Genomic DNA, 21,785 nt, shown 5'->3' with positions numbered 1-21,785 from the left:
ATTCACTCTCTGCCAGCAGGTGGCGCTTAAAGCGTTTCCTTGGTTTCCGCTGTAAACAAAGCAGCGCTGAACTTATGAACTTTAATATGCGTTATACAGAGGCAAGATGAATAGAAAAAATACCATCTAAACTTTTCTAAAGACAGTAAGTTCCCCTCAGACATGCATCCATATAAACTCCTACACCTAAATTAATCACGATTTGTTTAGCATCTAAACCGATTTGAATCGTCACATATTTGAATCGATTTTCAACCGGCTCGCGGTTAATCGTTACATCCCTAGTTAATTCTCCTGGTAGCTGGTTGGTTTGGTTCATGGCTTTTAACTTTTTTTAAATCTCTTCATATAAATGGGAAAAATACTTCTGGAACCGTTGACTCTGAAAAAGTGGGCGGGCACTAATGCACTCTATTGGTTATTGTGTATCTTGTAACCAATCACAACACAGCAAATTTGAATATGAGCATCATAAAATTACACTAATGTGATTTGAGATCTTTAGCAGAGGGAAAGATTTCAATGTGGTTCTTCAATGTGTGTGTGTGTTTTTTTAATCTAAGTCTTCAGAATACTTGGAATGTGTCATAGAGATTACTTTGATACATTTACATATTATCACAGTTCACTTACATTCTATGAAAAAGAGCAGCGTGAACATTCTGATAAACATCTCCTTTCATAAACAAGAGGCTGAGTAAATGATGTCAGAATGTTCACTGTATCATGAACTATCCCCAAAGAGAATCCTTAAATACACTGGATTACACCATGCTCTTGTTTAACCACCTTATTTATATAGAGACTTTGCTTTTTTTTGTCCTATTTGCTCTTAACATGGATTAAAGACATTAAAATACAAATGTAAAATACAAAAGTTATACATAAATGTCTCCATGGAAAACAAAAACGAAAACATCAACTGTGTTATGATTTCACTGCATTAAAATGAAGCTCTCACTGATAATCCAAACCTTCGTAAATCTTACCTGAGGGCTTGAGTACAGCAGTCCTGTGACCTCATGCTTGACTATTGCAGCATTTCCAGGAACATCCCTCGCTAAAACAGGCAAACCTAAATCCATGGCCTAAAACACACCAGATTGCAATACGTTAACTCTGTTTGGCCTTGTGCACAATGCATTTACATTTATTCTTTTTCTTTTTTAGGTGCTATTATCTGAAACAACTTAAGGGCATTCAAGGTATTTTATCAGTATATGCGTTTCCTGAGATTGAACCCATTACTGTGACATTGTGCATGCGATTTCAGCTACAAGAACGTTCACTGCAACCTAGCAATCAAGCATTATGGGATAGCTGATTGCACTTAGAAAGCTTTTCCTTTTCAGTTTTAAATTCTTGTAAATTACAACAACCTTCAATTCTGTCATATTGGCCATTTCAATCTAGGCTTGTTCACATATGTAGGATAATGAAAAGATGTGGAACTATTGAGGAAAACATGATAACAGCTACTTAGCACATTAATGCCATTATGTGTTAAACTAATCTGGTCAGTTTGAACACAGATTAACTAGATCCCCATGATGATATTGTGCTCATAATATCCTATCTAATAACAGGCTAAACAAACACAGATTCAAAGCTCATTTAAGCGATTTCTGCACTACTGGTGAGAACAAATTAAATACCAAAAAATGATTGATTCAGACAGGCTTCTCTTGGACAAACCAAATTCTAAGACATTCTGAAATTAATATTAATGTTAATATTAACATTTCACTCAAATTGTTATAAATTGTCTCATAAAACAAATTCAATAAAATTATTGCTCTCTAAACGAACCTCTAAGATGGCAGCAGACATTCCCTCTGAGAGAGACGAGTTGACCAGGGCAAATGATTTCTGCATGGCAGCATGCAGCTCCTCCTGACTCAAATCAGCCGCCAGATACACTCCAACAGACCTACACACACACAACCTCATACATGAATTATAATATATCCAGGAACAGTTTAGAATGAGGGCATTTCCTTATTTTAAAAGGGGAATTTAAAAAACACTGGAAAGATTACAGACAGCAATATTTCAAAAAGCACATGAATGTTCCTGTGCGTATGTGTGGGACTTTAGTGGCAGTAATAAGGAACTGAGACTTTGAAGATCAAGTGTCAGAGAGTGAAGAAGGGAGATGAAAGTAAAGCAGAGCAGATCAAGGAAGGAAGATGAAGACGTCAGATGATATTTACCTTTTGACACTCTCCTCAACCTCTGCGGTAAACACTGGATCTATCTAAAATGAGACATGAGATTTTTAAAGGCAAATGTTTTTCATTAAGACCCCAAATGCAAGACTACTTTATTCGGTAAGTTTTACAGAAAGCCTACAAAAAAGTTTTTAAATATCATTCAGCTTTAAATAAAATAAATTAAAATGAAAAACAAAACACAAATCAAAAAGGTCTCCAAGCAATATTAAATGTTTATGTTTCGAGAAATATTTTTGAATAGAAATAGACCCACAATTTGGAAACCAACATTTACCATCAACAATCCAACATTTTTATTATACATTATTATTACTGCTAATAATAATAATAATTATTATTATCATTCATATTATATGTTTACAATCAGTAGTCTAGTGGTCATAAAAACAAAAAAAAGGTCTATCTCTTAATTTAGAACACCTTGTAAATTTTTATTCATTTATGAAAATACTAAATGCAATGATGAGTATAACTTGCCAATACTGCTTAAGTAACAACAGACACACAGTCCTAAGACTGCAGCAACACTGCAAATACGTTTAAATTCACATTTTTTCACACAAGACTCACGGGCCATGTGCTGTAAAAGAGACATAAAAAGTAACTTAAGGTCACGCTGTGATGAGAAATGAAATGAATATCCTTTCGTTATTATGCAGAAGTAAATATAAGCAATAAAGAGCACAAATCCCATGTTGCTGTTTTTTTTTCCCTTTTGCTCTTTTTCCCCTGCCTGTAAAATACTGTCAATAATACCAAATCATGGCCTGTGGACAAGACAACATTTCATACTGATCATAATTTCCTACATGGCCAGTTGTCCTGAGGGAAAAACGCATTTGAAAATCCCATAGATTTCCAGAGATTAAAGTCAGGGCGGGGTTGTTGCTCAGTCTGATTCATTACGATGAGGGCTTTGCGTGTATTAGCTGGCCGGGGTGGCTGCAGCAACCACAGCACATGCAATCTGGGTCAAAGATGATATGAGTGTGTGAGCATAGAAGAGCCTTTCTACAAATCCTGTTTGCTTTGATTCCACTATCTGCCTATTCATTTTTTTTTTCTAAATGAAATGTGATATTTGATGCACATTTGAATCTAATAGTGATAGCAAACTTTGAGATTACTGCTGAAACTAAAGCTGCTGGCTAAGAACATATCGTGTGATCAGTCCTTCCCACAGAACATGCTGTTCAATCGCACCCCAAAAGAGCACAGTATACAAGGTTAAGAAATATATCCAAGAGCAATTTAGCAAAGAATAAAGCCATTAAATTATCGTTATATTAAATTTTCAACAACAAAAAAAAAAAAAAAGAAAGAAAGAAAGAAAAAAAGGTCAACAGATGCATAGTTTTACATTACAGAAAACAAGTCCCTAAAATCCAAGAACATGTTTGCACAAAAAGTCAGCAAACTTTTGTCCTCTCATCAATTTTAACAGAACACATAAAAGTCAGCATACTTAAAAAAAATAGCATTCAAATTACAAATTACAAATGAAAAATGCTAGGAATGGTTCAAATGCATAAAGGAAGGATGGAACCACAGGTGTGGGAAACTGGTTCATGTTTTGGTGCTCATATTGCACAAAAGTTTTGGCTGTTTGGAGAATTTCAGAAAAGAATGATATGTGTTGTGTTTCCACTCAGTGGAAGGAGGGAAAAAGAGATGGAAAGAAAAAATGGCAGTATGAGAAATAATGTCACTGAAAACAAAAACAAGTACTAACGACTGACTAATAGCTTTTACAGATATGCATACCTTTTACATGGTAATAATAATAAATAATAATCATAATGCATATTATGTTTTCAGTGTTCTTGTATAAAAAAATGCAAAAGTGATAAATTAGAAGTTAAAAATGCTGTCAATATTGGTTATCTAACACTTAAATATGAAAATAACCAGTATTGGCAGCTTGTTGTATTAAAAAGTTAGCATACCTGTGTCCTTTTATCAATGTTAACAACAAGTTCACATCTTGAATCACACATGAGAATCACAATGAGAAACTCAATAAAATTTGATCACCAATAAAGACCAATTTAAAGTATTAGTTGTCATTAATCAGAAGCACCTATAAACAAATAATTAAAGGGGGAAGTTTCAGCATATGGTGGGAATGCAGCTTTAAATATTATTTTCAAATCAAACCAAAAGTAGGCAGAAAAGAAATCGCTGGGGCTTGAGAAGAGGTGGCTGCGGAAATAGGACACATTGAAACCCTCAAGGTACCGAAGTTCAGGATGAAATGAAGGAACAGTGAAGCCACTATGAGTTAGTCGACAGGATCTGTTGTCAGGTGCTGGGTCGGATTTGGTGGGAAATGCGCAAAGAAAGGATGGAAGCTAATGGTGTGGGGAATTGGTTTATATTTTGGTGCTCATATTATGAAAAAAAAAAGTGGCTGTTTGGAGAATTTCAGACAAGAATTTTACATGTTGTATGTCTCCACTCAGTGGAAAAAGGAAATTATTTAGAGGAAAAAAAAGAATGGAAGAAAAAGTTTCTTTAAAACAAACTTGGGTATTTGTTATAGAAAAACATAGCAGAGACTCATTTATAAATAGTAACTACCCCTTTAACTGAACACTTCAAAGAGTTTGCATCTAAAAGAGGCGCATCTAAAATCGCATGCTGTCTGAGGAGGAAGAAACTTTGCAACCATTAAAAAGTACATTCTAGTATGAATGTTTGTCGTATAAATGTCAGTGCTTTCTAACAGGATTAGTTTCCAAGAAACGAAAGTATTTCCAAGATTTAGCCTTGTTTCCTGTTTGCCATTAGCGCCATCATCTTTCCTGCATTGTTACTTCCCAAAATGCTGAGACTTGAAAATTAATTTGCTAACTTTGGTGTGGCTTGGTCTGACAATCATCTAGACCCAACTATAAAAACTGGACAAAATTAGGGAAAAAACTATTTGTGTTGAAATCAAAGATGGTAACAAATCTGGTAGGCAAAGATTCAGAAATTCAAAACTTTACTAAACTTTGCATGAGACAAGATGTCAGAGGGAAAAAAAACATATCTAGACCAAAGAATTTAAAAAGAAACAAACTAAATTTGAGCAGTTTGTGGTGCTACAGAGTTTGATTGACAGGTCTTAAAGGGGTCATATGACATAGCTAAAAAATAACATTATTTTGTGTATTTGGTGTAATGAAATGTGTTTATGCGGTTTAAGGTTAAAAAAACATTATTTTCCACATAATGTACATTATTGTTTCTCCTCTATGACCCGCCTTTCTGAAACGCATCGATGTTTTCAAAGCTCATCGTTCTGAAAAGCGAGGTGTGCTCTGATTGGTCAGCTATCCAGTGCGTTGTGATTGGTCGAATTCCTCAAGCGTGTGACAGATTCGTGTTTGAATCATCAGTGGCAAATCCTTTAAATATGAATACGTACTTACAGGCTGTGAGTCAGCATTATTTGTCAGCATCAAAGACTGTGGTCAGCATGCATGCCGAAGGGGAAACAGGGGAACTGAATTCACTGGAACACCGGCATTGTATGCTACTCTCCCAGGAAACAGTCCTCGTCCTCCGTAAAATGCGTTGCACACATCTGAATATTTGGTTTGAACTGTTCTGGAACAGTGTTGTAAATACAACTTAACCACTGATTTCTAGTTGTGTCCTCTTTTGGAAGGCCAAACAAAGTAGTTTCGCTTTCACAACGAAACACACAGCGTCTCCACGATATGGCGGCGGCAACAATACTACAGCGAGAATCAAAGTTACGCCTTCTTTCTTTGCGTATACATTTGGGCGGTGTTATGCAAATCTTCCCACATCGTGACGTAGACATGTGGGGGCGTGTTTGAACGAGGCGTTTTAGGAGGGGGTGGATAAGTCTTAACTTTTATAAAGAATATCTCTTTGGGTTTGAGACTTTAGTCTTTGCAACTTTAGGGATCTTATCTATTCACGAACAGCTTGTAACACTCCAAAGAGAAAGGAAAACTTGAAATGGCATCATATGACCCCTTTAAAGATGGTCACATGACTATCTATGGTCAGAAAAATTGTATTTAAGAGTTGAACGCACATGAAAGCCACCAGAAGGTCATAACTATGATTGGGAAACTCTTGATTTTTAGAGACTGTTTCTGGGTCATTGTTACTGAAAAAGCATGGCAAAAGCAATGAATGCAGTCTGTTTTGAGAGTAAGTTTTTTTAAATGAATTATATTTTCTCACATTTATAATAAAATTAGATAGACTGAATGAACAAAATATGATATTACTCTACAATTATGAGAGAACCACAAAATAATTCAGTTTAAAACACCTTCATGAATTGAATAAAAACAAAATGAAACACACCTGATGCACATATTTCATCATAATGTAGAAATCCAAAGTTCTGGCATGAAACTCTAGATGGTGCAGTCCAATAGGTCAAACTCAGGCCCTGTCCCAAATGGAACACTTCATGTGCACTTGCGGTCTTACGGACTTACAATGGCCGCCGCGTGCGCGTGTCCGTGCCCGTTAAGTCCACAAGACCGCAGGGTGTCCCATTTGTCATTTTAGCGTTCAGAAGGGTGCTCGCGAGCGCCCCCTTTGCGGTCGTTATGCGCCCTCGATCCGCACTTCTGCTGAGCCCGCACTGGGGCGCGCTCCGCAGCAGACTTCTACCCAACAGTCAAAGCGGCATTACGTCACGAAAGTGCGGACTCAGAGGAAGACCGCGAGGGTTTAGGGCAGGGTTCCTCAAATCTTGCCCTGGAGGGCCAATGCGCTGCAGAGTTTAGCTCCAACCCTGATCAAACTCACCTACCTGTGGTTTTCGAATGATCCTGAAGACATTGATTAGCTTGCTCAGGTGTGTTTGATTAGGGTTAGAGCTAAACTCTGCAGGAAAGTGGATCTCGTGGGCCAGATTTGAGGATCCCTGGTTTAGGGTGTCATTTGGGACAGGGCCTCAATCTGACATAATGACATCATTATCACATGGTGCAGCTGACTGGTTCTTTTTGTATCAGCAGCCAATGAGCTCGCTGCTCAACATTTAAATACTTGGCTAGTGTTTGCTGTAGCAGTTGCAGCGCCCTTCAGAACCCTCCACCTTCCCCAGCTCCACCTGTATAGATCTGCTATGGGGTGATTTTATGTATGCTATATGGGGGTTATTTCATGTTATATGTGCAGCAGCAGTATTACTTACATGCTCACAGCAGCATTTTGTGGATGTATTTGCAGTAGCAAGTCTCTGTACATGCTCTGCCGCAGCAGCGCGTAGCAGATCTATTCTGCCAAGACCAAATACATTAACACTGTCATGAACATTACCATGCCGTTCCATCCGAGAGTTGTCATGACAAAAGTAGAGTGAAAATCCCAATGAACCAGGAAGCAGCAACAGATCTTTTCTTAGTAATGTGAAGTACACCCGAGTGAAACGTATCATATGGCAGAGACTTGGCTCCATCCATTAATTGTTTTAGATTTTGATTTGAAAAACAAATGTGAACTTTCAATCAAATGTAAAATAGGGGTGGGGTTTAAGTGGTCAAAATGATTGGAAAAGTCCAGCATAAGTCACAGAGAAGTGTGAAAGAATTCAGTTTTCGCCAGAAGGTCCAGGTATGACATTCTGATTAAAAATTACGAGGTTAAAGGGGTCATCGGAAGCAAAATTCACTTTTACATGTTTGAACTGAAATGTGTCTTGGCAGTGTGTGTACACAACCACCCTGTAATTATAAAAATCCACACAATGTTTTTTATCCCCATAAATCAAAACCCCTTTCTCAAATCAAGCCGTTTCACCGATTCTTGGCAGAGTGACGTCACACAGGCCCAGACCCCTCCCACGATTGTTGACTGACACTGGCATTTTATCACAGACCTTCCCTGAGTGAGCTGTAAACATTCCGCCATTGTTTCGACACCAGAGCAGGTGTAGACAAGAATGTCTCTTAAGCGATTGAGGGGTTTTGTTGTTGGATATAATAATGAACGTAGCAGTCATCATTTACTCCACTGAAGACGCAGAGGATTACTTTTGTTTTTGAAGGGAATGTGCCCCCCATGTACCTAAATGCGTCTATGTTCGCGCGAATCATTCGTGATCCAGCTTCACCTACAGAAGAAGTGAATATACGTTTTTTTATGAATCTTTGCAAATCGCCTTTCCTAATAATGTGCTAGTAAGCAAGTTCGGCGACGAATGTGGCTAAAGTTAACAGTCTAGAGAACTGCTCGTCACCCCATGGAAGAGAGGGGCGGGGTGAGCAGAGCTCATTAGCATTTAAAGGGACATGCACCGAAACGGGTCGCTGTGAACAGAGCTGTTTTTGACAAGGTAAAAAGGGTGTTGTTTTACACTACCATTGAGTGGACTACCATCCACTACCAATTTTAAACAAAGTATGTTATAGACTTTTCATTAAGAACCATAAAGATTCATATTAACTTGTGGAAAATGGGCATCTGATGACCCCTTTAAAAAAAGAAAGAAACATATGCATGCATGAATTGTTCACAATAAGATCTGAAAACATGAAAACAGGGTGAATTTTCATATCAAGCTAACTTTAAAAATTGCCATCTTGCTTCGACCAAAGTGATTTGAACCCATCTGACACGTCATAATTAAAGGGTTAGTTCACCCAAAAATGAAAATTAGCCCACCAATTACTCACCCTCAAGTCATCCTAGGTGACTTGATCTTTCAAGCTGTTTAATGCCACTCAGCGGGTGTTGCATGCATCAGTCCAAAAGAAGTAAAATAAAAAGTGCCCATCCATAAAAAAAGTGTCTCACACGGCTCCGGGGGGTGAACAAAGGCCGCCCGGAGCTGATACATCATCCGCCCGGAGCTGCTTCCGTGTAGGACTGTTGGCGCAAGCTACATTAAAGCGATTATTATGTTTTGAATATGGATATTTTTCTTACAAAAACACATCGATTCGCTACAGGAGGCCTTTGTTCACCCCCCGGAGCCATGTGAGACATTTTTTATGGATGGGCGCTTTTTATTTAACTTCTTTTGGATTGATGCATGCAACACCCGCTGAGTGGCATTAAACAGCTTGAAAGATCAAAGACAATTTTTAATATAACTCCGACTGGATTCGTCTGAAAGAAGAAAGTCATATACACCTAGGATGACTTGAGGGTGAGTAATTTATGGGCTAATTGTCATTTTTGGGTGAACTAACCCTTTAAGACTTCCTAACTTGTCAATACAAACTTCCCAGGAGGACTTAAACACACCATTAGACCCAGAATAATCAGTGTGCCAAATTTCACAACTTTTTACCATATGGTTTCCATGGGCTGCAACTGACACCCACCCAGAAAAGAATAAAAAAAAAATGATGGAACGAAAACACCACTGGCGCTTGATCCCAAATGAAGCAGAACATGTGCAGTCAAACTTCTACAGTAAAACTTTCATGGTTGAAGAGAAATAGGAAACAATATGGGCTTGAGGTCTTGTGTTGACTCTCTCAGTTCCTGTTTCTCTTCTAACCTTTTCCCCAGACACACTTAAGGACATAAACTTTTTTTTTTGCCTTGGGCTTGTTTGTTTCTTCCTCACTTTTTTCAATCTTTTAAATCTCTTTATTTCTAAACATATTTGACTATGTCTGTGACTAGATTCTGCCCAGAGGGGGAGGGTGACCTCTCTATGGGGTTGGCAGAATGGCAGCACCTAGGCTTGGCACATAATCTGGAGTGGCAGATGGCCTGCCACAGGCTAGCCATTAACTCGTAGCAGCTAACAAGCCTCCCCTAGCATCATATAGCACTGCAGGTCTACGAACAATCCACAGCTTATGCTAGACCCCGCAGCCCCAATCCTTTGCATGATTCCACTGCTCTAGCTTGAGTGAGCCTCTAAATACCTCTGATAAGTCCAGTTTAATGCATGCTAATGTTATTATCTTTGCTACATCCAATTAGCGCTACTTTGGAATCTACAGAAACACGCTGCCCACATGCGCCAACACTGACACAGCTTCTTTGAAAAGGATGTTATGTGTTATGGGCTTTTGGAGATAACTAGACATGAGAGGATATACAACACATGTAGAACAGTTTCACGGCTTACCTGTGGTGACGGCAACAGGAATGGGTGTTAAATGGAATAATTAGACCAGGGCTTGTCAACTACTTTCTTTCGAGGAATAGATTATCTAGGGAATTTCCTACATTGTACACTTTTCAGCGGGACACAAAACTAAAAAAAGAATTCTATTGACTTAACTATGTTTTTGGACACTATTGTAAGCGAACTGAACTGAGCTGGATGATGACATCATTGAATTAATGATGAACTGAAAAATTTTACTGACTTTAATTTTAAAAAATGACTGTTAACTATTGTCCTCTTTTTAGAGCTACTTTACAGCAGAATTGAATTTTGTTTGCATTATTGACACTATTGTATTTATCCGTTTAATGCTGTAAAGCTGCTTTGAAACAATCTGTATTGAACAAAGTGGTATATAAATAAAGTTGACTTGACTATTTATGTAATTACATGTTTTCAAAGCAGAGTAGCTTTACACATAACTGAACAGTGCAAATATGAAAAAATGTAACTTCATAAAAAATTCATAAAAAATAAATCTGTAAAACAGATTTATATTTTAGATAGCAACTTTTAGACTCTATAGTCCTATTATAGTTATCATTCACACACACACACAAAAAAATTATAATAAAATAGAAAACAAATAAAACGGAAGTAAACACTGTAACCAACAGTGCATGCAATAAGCTGGCAAGTCTGAAATCATATTTTCTAAAAACTAAGGTAATAGGTAATAATCTATTAAGGTAATAACAGATAGATAGATAGATAGATAGATAGATGTCACGCTGCTGTGTAGTGCAAAGATGAGTAGCGCACAATGAAGAAGATAATCCACACTAATGACATCATTCACTACCCTCTCCCTCCTTCATTTTTTAAAGTTAGACATAAACTTTCTTAGTATTCCTCAATCTATTCATTATAAACAATATAACAAGAAAAAAATAATAAAATATAAAAGAATGCCTGTTTTCTGATTAATTTTTAAAAAAAGTGTATAGGGTTGCTAGAGACCCAAGGTATGTAAATGTATATTTTTTTGCGCAACTATATTTACATATCTGATGACTCAATATGTGCAATGCATCTTTATTCCTCGAGGTGGCACTGTTTGATGCACAATGATGATGTGATGTTTCCCTTCACATCCGCAGGCATAAAACAAAAGAATATCATCAGCAAATATTGAACTGGTTTGAATGGCTTTACTGCAGAGCAATTAATGTACACAATGAAATATAAATGTCATTTGATGGTGGGTGTGGTGAATAAGCTGCCAGTGATCAAAATATTGAATATGAAGTCATTGAAAACGATAGTTTTGAGAATATGGTGAATATATATTGTGAATATGAGCCAGATGCTGAATGTACTGTGGCAGTGCACTCTGACGATGACAGCAATGGTAAAATCATCTGCTCAAACTGAACCCTTCTAAGTTTCAAAAGGTAATGAAATATGCTTTATTTGATTCTTCTGTAATTGTTCTTAAAATATCAAGAGAGTTGTTTTGCTATTGCAGCAGTTATCATTGCAGAGATCCATCCATGTTGGATATATAGTTCCAGGTCGCTAAAGACCCGAATATGTAATAACGATTGGCGAAACATTCATGCATTTAAGGGTTAATAAATCCACAAGAACAAGGAAGGTTCCACACACACAGGGTAACATTCAACAATAACTGGCAGCAAACGGAAGACAAAGGGGAACTTAAGTACATGGACAAATGAGGATAATAAACGAGACACACCTGAACATAATGACATAATCAAGGGGAGACAGAAACTAGGTCAAGGGAACACGAGGAATGAAAACACAAAGTCCATGGGTGTGACAGTTCGCCCCCCTCCCGGAAGGCGTGACTTCGTGCCGCAGACACAAAGGGAGGAACGGAGGGGGACATAGGAGGAGGACACAAGGAGAGGAGAAGGGATGATAACAGGGGACAGCGAAGGGCTGGCAGGAAGGTAGGCAGATGACCAGGTGGAGGTTTGGGCGGAGGACGGACTCCCGGGAAGAGGACAGCAGACAGAGTCCAGGGAGGAGACGATGGAGGGAGGAGCCAGGACGGAGACAGAAGGAGCCAAGGCGGATAAAACGGAGGGAGGAGCCAGGGAGAAGACAGGAGGGAGCAGGAGGAGCCAAGGCGGATCAGATCGAGGGAGGAGCCAGGGAGAAGACAGGAGGGAGCAGGAGGAACCAGGCAAGACCCAGACCCCAGCCAGGATGGCGGCCCACAGTGGAACTGACAGAGGGAGGAGCCATGGTTGAGTAAGGGCTGTCGACTCCAGGGGGCCGACCGACGGCGGCGGAGCGGGTGGAGGTGAAGCCCGAGGCAGAGACGGCGACGGAGAGCCAATGAGCCAGGGTGATGGGGAGGATCCGGAGGGCCAAGGTGGAGCAGATGGCTCCGGCGACCAAGGCAAAGGAATGGATCCGGAAGGCCGTGGTGGAGCCGGAGCGACAGAGGACCAAGGTGGAGCCGGAGGGAGGGAGGAGCCTGACAGAGCCAGAGCCAATTCCCAGCACTGGGAGCATCATATACAGGGTAACGACCTCCATAAATGTTTCAGGTTTGACAGACGATTCAGGGCAGATAGATAATTCCAGGCAGACAGACAGTTCAATATACACAGCATGTTCAATCACGACCTCAGTGGTCGTGATGGGACAGACAGAAGATGATGGCGGGAGAAGACAAGGTATATTCGTGTACAAGTCAAAGTCCTCTGAGCTCAACCTCAGCTCACCCCAAGCGGTGGTGCAGTGGGCGGGGCTTTCCTCCGTACCCTCACTTCCCACTGACACTACCACCGTCGAGTGTCTTGCAGCCAGCTCGCGTACCTGATCAGACGACGGGGCTCTGGGGCAATCCTCCGCTCAGTCGCTCCATTAGACACTGGCTCGTTAATCGTGGTGGGCTCAAACTGTAGCTCCACGTAGAGGGGTGGAGATAGGCTGGGCTCTGGGTTTACCATAACTAACAAAAAAACACTGACAAAAACGGAAAACAAAATGCGAGAACACTCGCTGCTTAACTTTCACTTGGTGGCCGGTTATTCTGTCACTCTGCTGCGTAGTGCAAAGATAAGTAGCGCACGACGAAGAAGATAATCAACACTGATATTTAATAAATCCACAAGAACAAGGAAGGTTCCACACACAAGGTAACATTTAACAATAACCGGCAGTAAACATGAGACAAAGGGCAACTTAAGTACATGGACAATAAATGATAATAAATGGATATGACATGGAAAATAAACGAGACACACCTGAACATAATGACATAATCAAGGGGAGACAGAAACTAGGTCAAGGGAACACGAGGAATGAAATCACAAAGTTCATGGGTGTGACGATAGATAGATGGATGGATGGATGGATGGATGGATGGAAATGGATATGACATGGAAAATAAACGAGACACACCTGAACATAATGACATAATCAAGGGGAGACAGAAACTAGGTCAAGGGAACACGAGGAATGAAATCACAAAGTTCATGGGTGTGACGATAGATAGATGGATGGATGGATGGATGGATGGATGGATGGATGGATGGATGGATGGATGGATGGATGGATGGATGGATGGATGGATGGATGGATGGATGGATGGATGGATGGATGGATGGATGGATGGATGGATGGATGGATGGATGGATGGATGGATGGATGGATGGATGGATGGATGGATGGATGGATGGAGGGATGGATGGATGGATGGATGGATGGATGGATGGATAGATAGATAGATAGATCATGGTCGACCACTAAAATAAATAACATTTAATTTTATAAGACACATTTGAATATGTGTAGCTGAAGGGCAGGAATTTAATGAAAATCAAAGGTTTGTATAAAAAAAGATAAATAAAACTGACAGGCCGGATCTAGCCTGTAACCTTTAGTTGTCGTCCTAAACTAGACACTATTTCTTGCTTACCTTTGGACCAATGATGATGAGGACCACTAGGGGGTTCTGACTGTGCCATTCTGTAAAAGAAAGGATCAAATTTCATTTAACACACATAATTATTCTAATTATGTTTTTATAATTAAATTAGTATTTAAAGACTGTCGCAGTTTCTAGTTGCACAATGACTGAGGATGAACTGTGATCTTATAGAACAGTAATACCTGCAAAAACTTCTAGAAGATACAGAGGATCCTTAACTCGTCTGAGTCCACATACCAGCAGAAACACACGTACATTTTCCTCTTGTTTGGTTCGCACACCTAAAACACAAGACAAAAGTTTCATATTGAGACAGCCTTGGAATCTTTAAAGTCTTTTTGCTATATTACAAATGCACAGATTTTACAGTTTTAAAGAGTGAAATAACAGAAGATTAAAGATTTGTATTTAAGATACATGAAATGTCAGCTATGACATTAACCTTAGCTGGACAAAGGAGTCTATCAAATTATCCCAAAACTGTATAAATGTAATTTCCACCACCGAATGCTTGTCAACAGGGTCAAAAAATGCCAATAGTTGAATAAACAATCAACTACGGAGGGAAACTGCTGATCCTGAATCAGATGTTTAAGCGTTTCTGAGCAATAAAATGTAATGTGACATAAATCAATGCATACATGCTGTACCCCTCATCCTCCAATGAGGCTAATCCATCAAACAAGGTCATAGAGATGTCAGAGACGCAATGAGTGCAAAACTGATTGCAGGCTCAAAGTAGCGTGCGTGATGAGTACTTTATCAATATGGCATATATAAATAGTAAGTATGTCATAGCATGTAAATACGTTATTTACCACAGTATACACAAGTAGTAACAACCATTTTTATAAGCCACCATGTATATTCTTTGGTTTAATACAAAACATCTGGATCACAGAATTACCACTGGAGACAGAAATCACTGAGGATAATTAGGAAAAATAAGACTGTCAATTTAGCATATTAACTTATAACAAATGCGGTTTTCCTACCATTGGACATGACAATACTATCCCAAGTACTATACTCACAAGAATCATTCATGAATTCAGTGGCATATAGATTGAGTGCAAAAGAGTGATCTGATTAATTAGTCAATTAATGTTTCATGCAATATTTACAATTTTGAAACAGCCCTGAAATAACCCACAGGCACAAAGATGTTCATGATGATGTCACCAAGTCCATGTGACACAGTCCTCTCTCTTTAGTCAGTAGCCGGTATATGTGGGAATGTTCAGTCCAAATCTGTGCTTTACCCCAGATCATCCCTCGTTTAAATCCCACCTATTCCAGATTATCCACAAAATATAAGCGGTAGTGTATGCATGCGTACACATGCATGTCAACTGCGTGTCAAATGTGAGTCAGTGTAGGCTTAAACAGCACTGACCAAAATATTATCTAATCTTATCATGCACTGTCTACCTCACTGGACAAACACTAACAATGCAAAAATACTTCAATTTGGCAAAACCAAATTGTAATTTCTGCACCACTTGTGTCACGAAATGAAAATTCATTAATAATGACAAATTTCACTCGTGTCAGAAATTGTCAATGAATTGGGAACAGTGCTTTATTTTGTCAGAGAGCAGTGCCATTGAGGACAAGAGTGATAAATGAAATGACCTGTGAACTCTGCTCATAAGAGCTACTTGTTTGGCAATGAACAATCCATACACAAGCTGCTTAACGTTGAGCATTGTTGCTTTTAGCAGAAATTGCTCCCTGATCTGGAATCAGTTTTGCTTTTGGTTTCATCAATGATGTTAGTTTCAGAAAGGCTAAGGCTGGTCATAAGTCAGTATGAGGACAGCTTTAACTCAGAGGGGGAAGGACACAGAGGTATGTGACGTGAGGTAAAGCTCCGGGATTAGACGACTGATCTAGGGGTACATGCTTACAATGGTTTAACTCTCAGACAAGGGCTTTGAGTGAATTTTTACTTGGAGAGTGAAAGTCAGGGATGGTTTCACCTCATCTACCCCATAGATGGATAAGCCAACAGTCTCACAATAGCCCTACTATATATAAAGCTGTTTCTAAAAAAGGGTAGTCAACATTCACATCCATTGTTTCTCTTATTCATTTTTTATTTGAAAAGAAGTTAAACTTTTATATAATTCACCTTGTTCATGTTAATCAGCAAACAGTTACATATCGGTGACCATGCTTTTGCTAAGGGTTAAGGTTTTGCAGACTAAAATACTTTTTGGGCAAGCACTAAACAAAAAGTGTAAATATTTCACTACTTGTTTTTCACATTGATTTAAATATATGATATGATCTCATACCATATTGATATAAAATACAAATAGAAAGAAAATATACTCCATTCATTGTTATTAACAACATGAAGTGAATTAAACATTACATTATGTCAAGGTTTCCAAAACTGTGATTCATAACTGTAGGGGGTCGTGAGTGATGAGCAAATACGTAATTAAATAATACAAATGTAAAATTAAAATAAACACTTAAAATGGTAATTATTTAGGTGGTCGTTATTGCCACCTAACTAGTGACTGGTCTTTGTGTGAATGTCCACAAAACTGGAAGGCTTTCTGAATGTGTAAACTATTTTAGAAAGGAAAATTTAAAATATGAAAAAGAATAATCATGGAGAATCAATAAATTAAAAATAATTTATTGCTATTGTGTGAATAATAACGTAATCAATAAAAAAGGAACTGTAGTCTGATTACATGTAATCAGTTACTACCCACTGTGTAATGAAGTAGAATTAAATTGAAATTGTTAGGGTCTTATAACTGGTACAAAAGTTGGTACATGACTTTCATTTTACACAGGAAGCAATGATCTTATTTAAAACAAACATCTATTTTTGGAGAGCTGTTGTCTGCAATGCAGCACTATATACCACTATAGAACTGTTTCATTACACATCTTTTATTCATAAAGACCTGCACAAGCAGACGGTGAGGAAAAAACTTCACAATGCCTGAATATGTTTTAGCTCTTAGCTGTGGGTTTAATCTCACTCTTGGAGCAGCTCCTTAAGACAAAAACAGACTTAAAGTAGTTTTAAGATTTTCAAACATGAAAGTGCACTTGATTTCACATCGTGCTGGTGGGTATATCATGACCAGCGGACCTCTACTAAAGATTAGGGTCAGTTAATATGCATCACGGGCAAAGCATTTTCAAACATCCAAATCCAAAACTAAACGGTTCATCATCAAAAAAAAAAAAAGAAGAGGGTTCATCAAAAGGTCATCAAAACAAATGAAAAAGGATACACAAACATAAAAACAAGCCAAAATATCTACAGGAGAATTTTGCAACATCATAAAGGAAGTTTATCTGAAGTAAATCCACTGTTATTCTCAGGTTGGTTGATTATATACTATAATCTCATGACATCTTGAGAGTTTGAATCCATGTACTGTAAGTAACTGCTGAGTGCATGGCACAACTCACTACTACTGTAAAAGATGAAAGTATTCTTATTTCATTAAATTTGTGTTAGAAATTAAGATGAATTATTCTGATCAGATATATGAGGGGCAGATGAGTGAGAAGGATAAACTGGAAACCTTTTTTGTTTTCTGCTTTGAAGTATATTCATTTATCCGCAAGAGGCACCATCATGTTTTATTATGGATCTAAAAGAGCATTCATGTCAGCCTGAACCAGAGCACTGTCACTGCACCAGTATTTGAATGTGAACAGATGATCAAACAGACACAGCTCAAGATAAAGTGTGACGTCTGATTTCAAAGGCTCTGCAGCACTGTGGTGCAGTCTACATGTTTACCTAAAGAAAGTAACGGCATGACTAATAACCACGCTAGTTCAGCAGATAGATTAGCCTTCACTGCCAGAGACTGCAAATACTGCACTCCACAATGTGGCTGCAGGAAAAATAGGCTTTACTACATCTTAGAAACTCTGAACACACAAGAAAATGAAATATTTATGGGGATTACATATGTATGGAAGACATTTTAACTTGTAGTAAGACACTGATAAAAAAAAAAAGGCTTACTATTCCTTCGGACTTACTTAAAAATGTATATATAAAGGTAGTTAGCATATAAAATGTCCAGGGATCTTTCAAAAAATAAATAATAATAATTTAATAAAAATAAAATAATAAAATAATAGACATTTCTTTTAAGATTTTAACTTTTAAACTAAGGTTTTAACTCTATTTGCTTTCACTAAATCATTTTAAACAGCCTTATGGTGTGATTGAAATTTTGTATATTTTTTTTTTATATTCTATTTGTCTCTTAATTAATATGTGGTCATGAAAGCATTATTACACTATATATATATACATATATATATATATATGTGTGTGTGTGTGTGTGTGTATATATATATATATATACACACACACACACACTAGATAGATAGATAGATAGATAGATAGATATTCAGCAAAAACATGTATATAACAGCAAAATGCTGTTTTCAATAGTTTCAGATGCAGTTTACAATGTCCAAAGTGCTCATCTACAATTTGTGACACTACATGGGACAGCTTTAATTTGAATAACTGATTTGTTAAATCAAATGAAAAATTGTGTTTTTGATTGGTCCAGACGCTACATATTATATCTGTCCAATTTATTCACTATTAGCACTATTTGTATCGTTGAAACATGTCTGATTTCTAAAACATTTGCAGGCTCCTTGCATGCTGTGAATTTGCAAACTCTTTCCCACAGTAACTTTAACTTCGAAGTAAGTCCACGGATGCCTTTGGTCGTGTACTCTAATCTAGTGTTAGAGGATTTGTGCACGAGAGTGATTTACGGCGGATTACAGCCATCCTCAAACAAGACGGCAGGGGGAATATGTCCTCCACTTCCCTGTAAACAGCCGCCATCCACATCATTCCTGTCCAATGTTTTTAGACTCGTGATGGATAGACGGACTGATATATGGAAGCTCTGTCTATCTATTCTTTTATCATACTTCTGCCTTCAAGCAGTGGCTGATTTGTAGACACGCTTGACAATTTTCTGTAGTCTCTCTGTAGGATCAGTTAAGAATGCTCTGACAATTTATCTGATGCACTTGAGAGGGAAATATAATTACCGCAGGATGACTTACACCTCAAAGGTTTAAAAAAGAAAGACAATCTAGTGGGTTTGCCCATGTGTGTGAGTGCAGTGGAAGACAAGTGTCTTTTCTACAGTTTTAGATCTAAGAGTTCACATGAAAGAAAAAGAGGAGGATATAAACAAACAGGCTTGTCACTGAAGGTGGGGGGAAAACTAAAGGCAAATAAAGGCAAGAGCAGTATGTCTCTCCAGAGGGAGGAGAATATTCCTCTTCACGTGCCACAGAAACTGATATGGACAAACTGTAAGATGTGCGCACCATGTTTTCCCTATTACCTGTCTTCCCCTTACCTTGGTTTACGTTCTTTTTTTCTTTAGCCTGCCTTTGATCATAAAGAGCAACTTTAACATGATTGTTGTTGTTAATGTTTTAATGGGTGACTTTAACGTATTTCTTTCTGTAAAAATAAGAGCCACAGTTAAAATTTGACTACTATTAAATTGTAAAATACATATTAAACATCATATTAAAAATTATTTTAAAAAGAGTCCACATTACATTAAGAAACTGTTCTTTATTTAAAATATGTCACATTTGATAGCTTTTTAAATTTGAAATAGTTTATATTCTGTTCATCAGTGCATTTGTGAACCCTGTCTAACAGTCTTTTTTTGTAAATCCATAAAAATTTCACCACTTTTTCCTCTGACATGAAGACAAAACACAGACTGTAAACAAGCTTTAAAGAAAGAAATGTATAATTTTGGATAAAGCTGCTTTGAAACAATGTGCAGTGGCACTCTATACATAAAACTGACTTGACATTAACCCTTTGGCATCACAATTTGGGATTCATTCCTCAAAAGCAATGGCTTCGAATCATAAACTAGAGTTAAAAGCAGTGCTAACTACATTTTACAAACTTCATGTGTGCACTTTTGCCTAAACTAGAATTCATAAAAATAAGACACACTGCCTCTAGTCGAAGACACTATGAGAGATCCTAAACTGGGTCATTCCTGTGTTCCTAGGCTCCTATGTTGCCCAGATTTATATGGCATATAAGAAACCCATGCATGAGTAGTATAGAGCAGTGTTTCCCAACCGGGGTGCCGTCTGTCGAGAGCAGGGGTGCCATGTAAAAAAATCATTTTTTAATATTTTTAAATTGCTAAAATGTTCAAAAAAGCATCTATTATATAATATCCATTTCTGATGTCGCCAATAATTAGAGATGCACCGAAATTTCGGCTGCCGAAAATTAGTTCACCGCTCAGGTTTCACTTTCACGTGGTGTGACCCTATGAGTGTGACGCTCTGCTATTATCCGTGCCACAAGTTTGTTAAAATTTCCAAAGGGTGCCGCGACTAAAAAAAGGTTGGGAAACACTGGTATAGAGTACTATAAAGTGTGTTCTAATCACTCAAAGATTACTGGATAACTGGCTATGGTTAGAACTGGATAACTACACCAGCTGCACTGAACATCTGCTTTAGCTTTCCAAATGATTTCATTAAAGTCATCCACAAAGTCTAACTTCTCAACATCAAGTGATTAATAAAGGGGTCTCTGTCTATGTTGTTCAGTTGAATTTGTATTAAATTGCACCTTTTATCCTGGTTTAGGGTTAGGGTTATGGAAAATGAGTCCTGACCTTTATGGTTTGCATAGTGTTAACAGACCACTGAATTGGGAAACACCGGACCATTTTGATGTGTTCATTTTGTTGAAGGGGGTCTGAATACTTTCCGTACCCACTGTATATCAGGGGAACAAAGGACCCTGGGAACATAGGTATCCTTCCTTCTAAACTGGTTTGAAAATGTAATCAGAAGCATTTTTCAAAGCAGTATGTAGCAACTTTTGACCAACTGCGCATGTTAAAACCTAGTTTTAATACACACTGCAGCTTATTCTGGCCAAGAAGAGACCACATAAAAAGGAAGAGACAGTTTTACGAACATGTAAAGTGAACAACCAAAGTTCACTTTGTTTTTACATGCTGTTTATGGAAATGGAAAATGGAAAGTATTAAGTCAAATAATGAAATGCAAAGAATTAGATTTTCAGTTCTTCTGATAAAGTAACTGATAAATGCGAGTTTCAAAATTTGGGAAAACATTTTTTGATTACATACCAATATGACGAGAAAAATAATACTATTGATTTTTATGACAAATATTTTTGTATTATTATTAAACAAAATAAGAAATATTATTGTAATATTTACCTAAAAGAAAAAAATTTGTATTTAAAAAAATTGTATAGTAATATTTATTGCAACAAATTTCAATACTAATATGTATGGCGTTCTTACTCTTTTTAATTTTCAAACGTTAAACCGTCAAACTTTTAGTCTTAAGAAAAAACCACAAGAAGCCCTTAAAGGGGTCATATGATGTTGCTAAAAAGAACATTATTTTGTGTATTTGGTGTAATGAAATGTGTTTATGCGGTTTAAGGTTAAAACAACACATTATTTTC

General features: G+C 37.7%; 1 protein-coding gene across 4 annotated transcripts in view; it reads right to left on the bottom strand.

Moving 5' to 3' along the window:
- The window catches only part of glt1d1 (glycosyltransferase 1 domain containing 1), a 40,635-nt gene that overhangs the window by 7,675 nt on the left and 11,175 nt on the right, over positions 1-21,785 (bottom strand). For all 4 annotated transcript variants that reach the window (XM_016471203.1, XM_016471204.1, XM_016471202.1 and 1 more), the window contains exons 7-11: positions 14,440-14,538; positions 14,246-14,295; positions 2,214-2,257; positions 1,810-1,930; positions 990-1,088 (exon numbers count right to left, since the gene is read on the bottom strand). In XM_016471203.1, coding sequence (XP_016326689.1) covers positions 990-1,088; positions 1,810-1,930; positions 2,214-2,257; positions 14,246-14,295; positions 14,440-14,538 — 413 coding nt within the window. The remainder of the gene's footprint in view (positions 1-989; positions 1,089-1,809; positions 1,931-2,213; positions 2,258-14,245; positions 14,296-14,439; positions 14,539-21,785) is intronic.

This window comes from Sinocyclocheilus anshuiensis, unplaced genomic scaffold, assembly GCF_001515605.1.
Source record: "Sinocyclocheilus anshuiensis isolate Anshui unplaced genomic scaffold, SAMN03320099.WGS_v1.1 scaffold296, whole genome shotgun sequence".
NCBI lineage: Eukaryota > Metazoa > Chordata > Actinopteri > Cypriniformes > Cyprinidae > Sinocyclocheilus > Sinocyclocheilus anshuiensis.
This window is presented reverse-complemented; position numbering and strand designations above follow the sequence as displayed.